The sequence below is a fragment of the Lampris incognitus genome, chromosome 16 (assembly GCF_029633865.1).
Source record: "Lampris incognitus isolate fLamInc1 chromosome 16, fLamInc1.hap2, whole genome shotgun sequence".
NCBI classification, from domain to species: Eukaryota; Metazoa; Chordata; class Actinopteri; order Lampriformes; family Lampridae; genus Lampris; species Lampris incognitus.
Genome location: NC_079226.1, coordinates 2,653,118 through 2,665,348, shown reverse-complemented (window position 1 = coordinate 2,665,348; position 12,231 = coordinate 2,653,118). Strand labels below are relative to the sequence as shown.

General features: G+C 43.4%; 1 protein-coding gene across 2 annotated transcripts in view; it reads left to right on the top strand.

Annotated features, from left to right (window-relative positions):
* The window catches only part of syne1b (spectrin repeat containing, nuclear envelope 1b), a 394,236-nt gene that overhangs the window by 200,702 nt on the left and 181,303 nt on the right, over positions 1 to 12,231 (top strand). For both annotated transcript variants that reach the window (XM_056296155.1, XM_056296154.1), the window contains 6 exons: positions 539 to 661; positions 5,289 to 5,471; positions 6,296 to 6,439; positions 9,078 to 9,266; positions 9,382 to 9,522; positions 11,746 to 11,859. In XM_056296155.1, coding sequence (XP_056152130.1) covers positions 539 to 661; positions 5,289 to 5,471; positions 6,296 to 6,439; positions 9,078 to 9,266; positions 9,382 to 9,522; positions 11,746 to 11,859 — 894 coding nt within the window. The remainder of the gene's footprint in view (positions 1 to 538; positions 662 to 5,288; positions 5,472 to 6,295; positions 6,440 to 9,077; positions 9,267 to 9,381; positions 9,523 to 11,745; positions 11,860 to 12,231) is intronic.

Sequence of the window (12,231 nt, the reverse complement as noted above, 5' to 3'; positions counted from 1 at the left end):
ACTTGGGAGGAACAGGTTCAGGACCAGGGTTAACGTGAAGTTTCCACTGGGGAAAAAAGCCAGTTCTTGGGCATACTCAGGGTCCCTCCTCCAGATGGTAGTGAGGAGCTTAAAGAAGACTAGCTGTTCTCTGAGGAAAGTGTCCCAAGCAGTCACATTGTGACTAGAGTATCTTATCTTTTGTATTTCCTGTTTCTACTTTTGCACTTTTTAATTGTAAATCTTTTACCTTTACTGTATTTTTATTACTCTGTACAGCACTTTGAATTGCCCAGTGTATGAAATGTGCTGCACAAATAATGCTGTCTTGCCTTCCCTTTTGCTCTCTACCCTGCATCATTAACTCTGAGGGAAATTCCCTACTCCAAAACTACTGTTGATGAATGACCAGGAGGGGCAGTACACAAAATCTACTCAGCTACTATACATGCACTCAAACAGAGGGCAGATCATACTTAACGGTTGAAACGATATACCTTTAATACATTTACATGTACATAATTTTATGACATACAATTTATTTTCAACACATCTTCAGAGTATGGAAACCCTGGAGTGTGAGGTGAAGGCTCTGCATGTCGCGCTGGAGCAGGTCCAGTCCACACTGACTTCCTCTGAACTGGCCCACCAGAGCCTGAAAGAACAGCTGACCCACAGACAGGTAACTGCATTAGAGTGGCCTTCCCACAGACAGGTAACCACATTATAAAGAACAGCCCTCCCACAGACAGGTAACTGCACTATAAAGAACAGTCTTTTCACAGACAGGTAACTGCATTATAAGGAACAGTCTTCCCACAGACAGGTAACTGCATTTTAAAGAACAGTCTTCCCATAGACCGATAACTGCATTATAAAGAACAGCCCTCCCACAGACAGGTAACTGCATTATAAAGAACAGTCTTCCCACAGACCGGTAACTGCATTATAAAGAACAGTCTTCCCACAGACAGGTAACTGCATTATAAAGAACAGTCTTCCCACAGACCGGTAACTGCACTATAAAGAACAGTCTTCCCACAGACAGGTAACTGCATTATAAAGAACAGTCTTCCCACAGACCGGTAACTGCATTATAAAGAACAGTCTTCCCACAGACAGGTAACGGCATTATAAAGAACAGTCTTCCCACAGACCGGTAACTGCATTATAAAGAACAGTCTTCCCACAGACCGGTAACTGCATTATAAAGAACAGTCTTCCCACAGACAGGTAACGGCATTATAAAGAACAGTCTTCCCACAGACAGGTAACTGCATTATAAAGAACAGTCTTCCCACAGACCGGTAACTGCATTATAAAGAACAGTCTTCCCACAGACAGGTAACGGCATTATAAAGAACAGTCTTCCCACAGACCGGTAACTGCATTATAAAGAACAGTCTTCCCACAGACAGGTAACGGCATTATAAAGAACAGTCTTCCCACAGACAGGTAACTGCATTATAAAGAACAGTCTTCCCACAGACAGGTAACTGCATTATAAAGAACAGTCTTCCCACAGACCGGTAACTGCATTATAAAGAACAGCCCTCCCACAGACAGGTAACTGCATTATAAAGAACAGCCCTCCAACAGACAGGTAACTGCATTATAAAGAACAGTCTTCCCACAGACCGGTAACTGCATTATAAAGAACAGTCTTCCCACAGACAGGTAACTGCATTATAAAGAACAGTCTTCCCACAGACAGGTAACTGCATTATAAAGAACAGTCTTCCCACAGACCGGTAACTGCATTATAAAGAACAGTCTTCCCACAGACAGGTAACTGCATTATAAAGAACAGTCTTCCCACAGACCGGTAACTGCATTATAAAGAACAGTCTTCCCACAGACCGGTAACTGCATTATAAAGAACAGTCTTCCCACAGACAGGTAACGGCATTATAAAGAACAGTCTTCCCACAGACAGGTAACTGCATTATAAAGAACAGTCTTCCCACAGACAGGTAACGGCATTATAAAGAACAGTCTTCCCACAGACCGGTAACTGCATTATAAAGAACAGTCTTCCCACAGACAGGTAACTGCATTATAAAGAACAGTCTTCCCACAGACAGGTAACTGCACTATAAAGAACAGTCTTCCCACAGACAGGTAACTGCATTATAAAGAACAGTCTTCCCACGGACGGGTAACTGCATTATAAAGAACAGTCTTCCTACAGACAGGTAACTCATCATTGTCATTGGCGGTCACTCGGGGTCGAGTACTAGTCTTGATGTTTCCGGGTTTTGTAACCAAGAGTGCTTTTGCAGGAGTTCATGGTGGTAGACTTAAGCAGGTCCCAGTGTGTATCAATATCTTCTGGGTATTGCTTGGGCACAGCAGCGCTGAGAGTAGCCTGGAGCTGTTCTCGAAAGGTGGTGTCACCCAGCCGTTTGATGTTGAGCTTTGGCTGGCACTGTCTTTTCTGCACCCTTCTTTTCCGCGTAAGATTGATGGACATGATGGAGCAGATGAGGCGGTGGTCTGTCCAGCAGTCATCCGCACTGGTCATCGCTCTGGTGTTAAGCACATCATGGTGGTCTTTGGCGCGGACGACTGTGTAATCGATGAGTTGCCAGAGCTTAGAGCGAGGAGGCATCCAGGATGTTTTGAGTTTATTCTTTTGGCGGAAAAGTGTGTTGGTGATGACCAGGCAGTGTTCGGAGCACTTTTATAGCAGTAATATGCCGTTGGAGTTCGTGTTGCCAACTCCTTCCTTCCCGATTGTACCTTTCCATAGATTGTGGTTTCGTCCCACCCTCGCATTGAAATCTCCAAGCAGAATTAGCTTGTCCTTCTTGGGGACTTTGGTTAAGATGTTGTCCAGGTCAGCATAGAAGGCCTCCTTCACTTCATCCTGTGCATCAAGTGTTGGAGCGTAGGCACTAACAACAGTGGCCTTTTGGCCACCTGCGAGCGTCAGGCGTATGGACATTAGGCGTTCATTGATGCCCACAGGGAGTTCGGAGAGGTGGTTGATGAGGCTGTTCTTAATAGCAAAACCCACACCATGGATCCTTGGCTCATCAGCAGGTTTTCCTTTCCAAAAGAAAGTGTATCCGCCTTTTTCCTCCTTCAGCTGCCCTTCATTAGCCAGTCGGGTTTCAGAGAGTACTACTATATCGATCCGGAATCTCCTTAGCTCCCTGGCGATGATGGCAGTTCGCCTTTCGGGTCGATCACTGTGTTTGTTGTCCATGAGGGTCCGCACGTTCCAGGTTCCAATGTAAGTTTGCTTCTGTTTATGTTTCTGACCGCTTAGTGGTGATCCCTCTGGGTGCGGTAGCCCAGACAGGAGTTTTCGAGGCAGGCTATCTTTAGGGCACCTTTTCCAGCCCCTTCCCCTACTGGGGTGAGCAGAGTGGATCCTAAATAGGGCTGCTCAGTCGTGGGTACAGCTGCCGAAAAGCTCTTTCTGCCTCAGCCCAAGAGCTTAGCGACTGAATCAGACACCCACCGCCTGTGTGTCAGGTTGTGGCTAGGAGCTGCCAGACTTCACCGTCCTGCCCCCGTCACCACTTCCTGATCACCACAGGACTTTGTCTGGAATGTTAATGGTCTGATTCCCTTTCGGGAGGACACCTGTGCGTGGAATCTTTTAATGTGGGGAGGCTGGTGCACAGGCAGCCTCCACACAGTCCTTGGCATAGAAAGGCCAGGATCCAGTGGCATGGAGACCAAGACAACTGGGGGCCCTTCTTTGCTGCAGCCTTCTTCTGCCCTTGCGGCCGTTGTGGTGCTCCTCACAGCCACCATCTTCCGCCCGCTCCGCCGCTGAGGACTTATTTGTTATTAACCCATAGTTGGGGCAGTGGTTGAGAGACGCCAGGACGTGTCCACACACCGGTGGGCCTGCGCGCCTTCTCTCTGGGGCCCACTGCTGCGCCGAGATCCCCTGCAGTTTGGCCTGGGACCGCAAAGTACCTAGTTACCATGTGTTGCTAGGAGGAGGCACTGAAGAAGTCTTGGCGATGGAGAGGCTATGTACCGGCAGGAGGAGACTTACGCACTCGGCTCCTCTTTTCACCTCCTATAAGAGGGCTAGCCGGCGGCAGTAGCTGAAAGCAGAAAGAAGCAAGCAGAAGCAGCATGCACTAACTACAAGCACTACTACCCCAGTACTACTGCACTGACGCGTCACACACGCCCTGTGTGCTGTCACACACACACACAACTTCCTACAGACAGGTAACTACATTATAAAGAACAGCCCTCACACAGACAGGTATCTACAATATAAAGAATAGTCCTCCCACAGACAGGTAACTGCATTATAAGGAACAGTCTTCCCACAGACAGGTAACTGCATTATAAAGAACAGTCTTCCCACAGACAGGTAACTGCATTATAAAGAACAGTCTTCCCACAGACAGGTAACTGCATTATAAGGAACAGTCTTCCCACAGACAGGTAACTGCATTATAAAGAACAGTCTTCCCACAGACAGGTAACTGCATTATAAAGAGCAGCCCTCCCACAGACAGGTAATTGCATTATAAAGAATAGTCTTCCCACAGACAGGTAACTGCATTATATAGAACAGCCCTCCCACAGACAGGTAACTGCATTATAAAGAACAGCCCTCCCACAGACAGGTAACTGCATTATAAAGAACAGCCCTCCCACAGACAGGTAACTGCATTATATAGAACAGCCCTCCCACAGACAGGTAACTGCATTATAAAGAACAGCCCTCCCACAGACAGGTAACTGCATTATAAAGAACAGCCCTCCCACAGACAGGTAACTGCATTATATAGAACAGCCCTCCCACAGACAGGTAACTGCATTATATAGAACAGCCCTCCCACAGACAGGTGACTGCATTATAAAGAACAGCCCTCCCACAGACAGGTAACTGCATTTTAAAGAACAGTCTTCCTACAGACAGGTAACTGCATTATAAAGAACAGTCTTCCCACAGACAGGTAACTGCATTATATAGAACAGCCCTCCCACAGACAGGTAACTGCATTATAAAGAACAGTCTTCCCACAGACAAGTAACTGCATTATAAAGAACAGTCTTCCCATAGACAGGTATCTGCATTATATAGAACAGTCTTCCTACAGACAGGTAACTGCATTATAAAGAACAGCCCTCCCACAGACAGGTAACTGCATTTTAAAGAACAGTCTTCCTACAGACAGGTAACTGCATTATAAAGAACAGCCCTCCCACTGCATATTAAAAACCAAAATGTTTGTTGTTAAAGACAGTTGTGCTTATGTACAAAATGTTCCATATGAATAGTTTAATTGATTGATGAATTAATTATCTCCATATGGTTCGGGCAGCGCCTGCTGGCAGATATGGAAAGTTTCAAGCAGCAGGTCCAGACAGTGCAGCTCTGCCAGGGCGCTTTGCAGGTTCCAGAGGAAGTGATGCCCAACCTTGCCATTTGTCGCACTGCCCTGCGCCTGCAGCAGGAGGCCAGTCAGCTACAGCATGTTGCCATCCAACAATGCAACATTCTACAGGTAAATGCTATGTGTGTGTGTGTGTGTGTGTGTGTGTGTGTGTGTGTGTGTGTGTGGTTTGGGATACTGGTGCCATTTCTCTAGCAAGCTCATAACATCTAGGGTTGCTGCCTCTTAATACTGCTGATATCTGGTATTACTAGTGTTTTTCAGTAGAGGGGGCAGTTGGCCTCCCTCATTGTGTGTTTTACTTGTATTCGCCGCTATCTTTCTATCTAATGCAGGTGTTAACTGTGGTAGCAAAGTAAGTTTATCATTCTCTGGTGTCTGAGTGTGTTATCATTAGAAATGTGCATGGTTGTGTGTTTGCTGTTACTTTGAATTCATTTCTATTTTATTTAACCTAGTTGCAACGTTTGTGCCAGAGCAATCATTTTCTCTTTTATGTTGTGATTACAGATAGCATTCTGTATTGATGGTGGTGCATAAGTAACAGTGGTGTTGCTTTTACACCGTAAACCAGCACAGCAGGAAGAGCACAGGTGGATGTCAAATACTTGAAGTCAAAATGACACCAATCTAGATCCCATTAAAAAGTCAATTGTTTGGTTATACTTTAATTCCATGCACTTGGAGAACATGATCCTCTTTATAAGCAACAACTTAGTGATGCTAAAACTGGTGGGGTTTTTTTCAAGTTGAAGGATCACAGCACTTCAAATGTGCGTAAGAAATTTTAAATCCCTCCGAATTATTTCCAGGTTTCAAGCTAGAAAAGCGCTATCAAAAAATGCAACTTGATTGATTGATTGAAAGTTATCCATCTTAAAGTAAAAATTTTCCCCTGTGTGATAAATATACTTTTTTGAAAATGTTGTCCCCAGGAGGCAGTGGTGCAGTATGAGCAGTATGAACAGGAAGTGAGAGACCTGCAGGGGTTGATAGAGGAAGCCCACCGAGTCATCCAGGACCGGCCCATTCCTGCTAGCAACATCCAGGAGTTGCAGGCCCAGATACTACATCACGAGGTTCACCATGCTGCTTTTTGTTCACATAGAGCTAGTTGTATATCTCATCTGATGTTTCTTACACACACTGTGATGCTTGCAGTACATCTCACTGACAGACAATTAATTTTACACATACCTGGAATTTGTCTTGATGGGATGCTCAATATAAATAATAGTAATAATAATAATAATAATTTTATTCATATAGCACTTTTCTAAAACATAATAATGATAATTTTATTCATATAGCACTTTTCTAAAACAATGTTACAAAGTGCTTCACAAAAAAAAGATCAGACAAGACAAAAGTAAGAGTAAGATCAAATAAGAGTAAAAATGAAAACGGTATAAATAAAAACATATCAAACATTTGTAAAAGCTTTAGTAAAAAGAAAAGTTTTAAGAGGAGATTTAAAAGAAGCTAGAGACTTAACTTGTCTTGGCTCAACGGGAAGAGAGTTCCATAGTGTGGGGGCTCTAACAGTAAATGCCTGATCACCCTTTGTACCAAACCGAGACCTGGGAATAACCAGCAGGGCTCCTCCATCTGCAGATTGAAGGGTGACATACCAAGTCAATAATCACAAATGGAAGCGCAGGACCATTTAAAGCCTTAAAAGTGAGTAGTAAAATTTTAAAATCAATTCAAAATATAACAGGGAGCCAGTGTAGTGGGGTAAGCACAGGACTGATATGGTCATGCCTCCTTGTCCCAGTAATGAGCCGAGCAGCGGCATTTTGTGCCAGCTGCAGACGGTGGAGGGAGCCCTTGCTGGTACCAAAATAAAGTGCATTACAGTAGTCAAGCTGAGAATAGATAAAAGCATGTACAACTTTTTGGAGATCAGCAATTGATAAAAATGACCTAATTTTGGAGATTAGCTTGAGCTGGAGAAAGCATGACTGAACAACATTTTTGATTTGATTATCAAAACTGAGGTTAGCCTCACATATTACCCCAAGATTCCTAGCAGCCTGCTTAAGACTACCTGACAGACCACCAAGATTAGTGGCAAAAGGGCTGATGGAATTTTTGGGACCGAACAGATTGACCTCAGACTTGTCATTAAATTTAAGAACATTCTTGGACATCCAGAATTTAATGTCAGAGAGGCAAGTTGTGAGATTTGCTAGGGCGCTAGGATCTGTGGGCTTTAGTGGCATGTAGAACTGAGTGTCATCAGCATAAAAATGGTAGAGCACATCACGATTTTGAATGACCTGGCCAAGGGGCAGCATATATGTAGAAAAGAGAAGTGGGACAAGAACTGAGCCTTGAGGGACACCACAACTCAACTGAGCCACCGAGGAGGTAGAGTTACCCAGAACAGCAGAAAAGGTTCTGTTGCTGAGGTAAGAGCGTAATAAACTAAGAGCCGAGCCCTTGATGCCAACCCAAGTCTCTAAGCAGTGTAAGAGGATGTTGTGATTGATCGTGTCAAAGGCAGCACTTAAGTCTAAAAGAACTAAAATCGAGCAGTGACCTCTGTCTGCATTCAGCAGTAGGTTATTAGTGACCTTAACTAGAGCTGTCTCAGTACTATGAAGTATTCTAAAAACAGACTGGAAACTATTAAAAGCAGTATTAGTGTTCATCGAGACACAAAGATCTGAACACAAAGTTTAAAAGAAGAAAAAAAATATGAATAATATACTTTATCTATGGAAATATAAATCTTGTGAAAGATTTTCAGAATATGTGTATGCAAGATGCAAATGTGGGAGTAATCGGTATCTTCATGTGCATAGTACAAAAAAGTGGTGGGGAGTAACTAGTTACATAATGGCATTACGTACAGTGGCGTTGCATAATTTAGTTACAAAATAAATGTATCTAATCCATTACAGATACTGATTACAAAGGGGTTAGATCCGAATATATTATTTTCAGTAAAAGGCTCATTTGTTTTCGTGGTTGTGGTTTAAAACCAAAACATTACAATCATAATTCAAGTTATATTGAAGAATCAAAATGTCTTGATGCATGCTCAATAATCTAGGTAAGGAAATCAAAGAAGGTTGAATCAGTTCATCTGGACGCAACGTCTATTGACAGAAGCATTTCATCACTCAACTAAGTGACCTCTTCAGTCTAAACTGGCTGCAGGTATATATATACCTGCAGCCAGTTTAGCCAGTGACTGACTGGTTAAAATTTATGTTTTTAGGAATTTTCAGCTCCATTGCCCAGTTTAAAAAGTAATTTTAAGTTTGGAAAGTAATCAAATATAATAAGTTACATTTAATGGATGAAGTAATTAAAGTATATTATTGGTTACATTTTTATCAGGGTAACTAGTAATCTGTAACCTATTACATTTTAAAAGTAACCTTCCCAACACTGGTACAAAAAGGTTTCCCAATCACACCTAGCAAATATCAAGGCAGAGCGAGAGTCTCCTGTTCAGTAGTCACATGTCGAGAGTCCAATGTGAAGCTGGTTTATTGGACCAATGAAAACACACTGACATGAAACATACAGACGGGGTCCTGACTAACAGGAAGGTTTAGAATAACAGTGCTTTAGAGTGCAGTACAGTGTTAAAGTCAGCGGTATAACTACATGGCCTGTGTGGTCGGTAGAGTTAAAGATGCCGCCGTTGTGGCACTGTCTTGGAGGATTAGATAATCAGGTCTTGTATGGTTTCTTGTGTAGCAACTGGCCCAGAAGATCAAAGGTTACCAAGAGCAGATTGCCTCACTCAACTCCAAATGTAAGATGCTAGCGGTGAAGGCCAAACATGCCACCATGCTGCTGACCGTGACTGACGTGGAGGGGATCCCTGAGACGCCGGAGGATGGCTACGAGGACATGCCGAAGAAACCTTCAGCGCAAGCCTTCATGGTAGGAGAAGTCATAGACTTCCAAGAATAACCGCTTCTTTATTTGAAAAAAATTTCTCAGACGTTTTTGCCCCTCCTGCTCTCTGTCATTGTTGTTGGGTTGTGTTGGTTGTCAGGTGACTGCCGGTCGCTGCCACACCCTCCTGTCTCCCGTCACCGAGGAGTCCGGCGAGGAGGTGGCCAACAGTGACGTCTCCGCCTCTCCCATCTGTCGCTCCCCCTCTCCTGTCACTCACACTGAGGCCTCTGTCAACAAGGTACCCACCTGTTGCCTGTGTTTCCATGGAAATTTGGCAAAAAGCCCAATCTGTCACTGTCTGATTGTCATGGTAACTAAATAATGGTGACATAAATTGTGTTCCTGCTGTGTTGCCAGTTTGAACCTGCTCTGTGTGTGTGTGTGTGTGTGTGTGTGTGTGTGTGTGTGTGTGTGTGTGTGTGTGTGTGTGTGTGTGTGTGTGTGTGTGTCTCTCTCTGTATTAGAGGGATTGGGATCCTGCGGGACCCAACGCAAATCTCCCAGGAGCGGGCGGTTTTAACTTTGCTGTGGGTGGGAGCGGGCGGTCAAAAAATAAATTTAGCTAGCGCTAACAAGAAAGATGGCGACAACAAATGAAGTTGAAAAGAAACTCAAAGTTGGTCATACAATATAAAAACAAAGCAAGGGAGGTCTGATATTTGGAAACATTTCTCAGTTGTGACAGACAGAGATGGAAAAGAACTGGACTTTGTTAGCTGCGACAAATGTGCAAAAGTGTTGATGTACAACGGGCACAAGTCCAGCAGCTCTGGCTTGAGGTGCCGTACCGGCTCCGTTCTCCCCTGTCAGAGTAAGCTGTCTTTGAAAGATAAAGCTCTTCTCCCTGCGCATATCAAACAAGATATAATCAGAAATGTGTCACACTTTGCTGTAGAGACATTCGGCCGTATGACTTGGTTGCCGGGAAGGCTTTGTTGACATAGTTCAACACGTTGTCAATGTAGCTGCTAAATATGGCACATTTGATGTAAAAGATGTTTTGCCTCACCCAACCAATGTGTCCAGACATGTGGAGGGGAGCTCAGGCCCTGCAGGCGTCATGGCAACGGCGATAAAGCTAATCACAGAAACATCGCTGTGCCATCACAACAGATACTATATGGACTGAGGATTACCACAAAACATCATCCATATCCAGCACCATCCATTATGCAAACAACAGTTTCGGTCTCGTATCAAGGGTGTTGTTTGCAGCTCCCTTCCAAGATGGAGTGTCAGAACCAGAAGAGAACAGCAGCAACCTGCTGTTTGGGAAGCGCCGTGCGCTGGGAACAGACACGTCACTGTTTGTTGGCCATGTTGTGTTTGTCACTGATCGTGGAGCCAACATAGTTGCTGCCTTTATTTGTTTTTATTTATTTAATTTTTTTATTAGCTGAACAAAAACCTTTGTTGCAAAGCGGTCGATTCGTTTTTCAGTTGTGTTTAATGGTGCGATGTGTTTGATACCTCAGAGCGTCGTGTATGGATGCAGAGGAGCAGAACAGAATAGAGGAGCTGCTCCTGATCAGTGTGTTAAGACACAGGGAAATGTACAACACCCCCAGCAACACAAACTACATAGCTTCTAAAATAACAAGTCAAATAAATACAGTTTAATTTGCCCTAGAATAGGTGTACTTACTGCACTGGAAGATCTGTAATGATTGCACTAGTATCAATGTAATTATGCACTAGTATAAAATTAATTATGCACTAGTATCAATGTAATTATTGCACTAGTATCAAATTAATTATGCACTAGTATCTATAATTATGCACTAGTATCAGTGTAATTATTGCACTAGCATCAAAGTAATTATGCACTAGTATCAATGTAATTATTGCACTAGTATCAAATTAATTATGCACTAGTATCAAATTAATTATGCACTAGTATCTTCTCTGTGACCCTGTTATGGGTCATTCTGACCTGGAAGACAACAGAAGGACTAAACAGTTAAACTGCAAGTTTGTCTTTTAGAAGTGAATACAATCCAACCACCAGATGTCACCCGCCATTCAGGTCAAGTGAAGTCAGGTTCATTTGTTCTGGCCTACATCAGCGTTCGGTCCTAGAGGGCTTCACAGTCACATAACACTGTACAAAATACAGCAGCTCCCTGCCACTCATTCACCCATTCAGATCCACTGGGGAAAAAGTTAACTATAAGTACAAAGAAGTTATGAATTTTAAGTGACTGGTATTGCTAATCATAATAATCATCATCCTCATCATTGAAATAATGCATTTAATTTGTAGCATTCATTAAAAGCAGATCTCAAAGTGCTACTTGTTAAAAGCAGATGAGAAGCAAAGCAAACTAGAGAGGTGGGTGGACTGCAGTAGGAGAGTTATTTCAGATGTGTACCTTGTGTTATTGAGTTTGTATTTACCATGTTTGGTGTGATTTCTGTGTTTGCTGTGTTGTCTTGCCTCATTTCCTTGTGGTTTCGTCAGCTTGGACAGGGAACTTTGTCCAGGGTGCCCATCCAGGAGTTATACGACCCGACGTTTCAGTCTGTGGCGAACCTTGATGACCTGCAACGCTCCTGGGAGACCTTGAAGAATGTGGTACGTGACTATCGTACGACCTCAAATCTTTGCTTTGTTGATTCTCTGTGAGATGTAACCTGAGATGAAACAAAACCTGCCGTTGGTACCCAGGAACTCACTATAGAATATACCCTACATTATAAATCTTATCTCAAGACCAGAAAAACTCTCGTCCACAAGAAAAAGATGCTTTAAAGTCAACTTGTTTTGGCCACTTCACCATGACTGAGGTTTAGATTGAGTTGGTATCTTTTTCCCATTTGTCCATCAGACCTCCTTCCTGTTTCGGTGAATGTGAGGCATTCATTAATTGTTAAATGCTTTGAGGTGCTGTTGCAGCGAGATAAGAGCCGGATGAAAAGCAGTCCATTTACCATTTTACCATTTTTT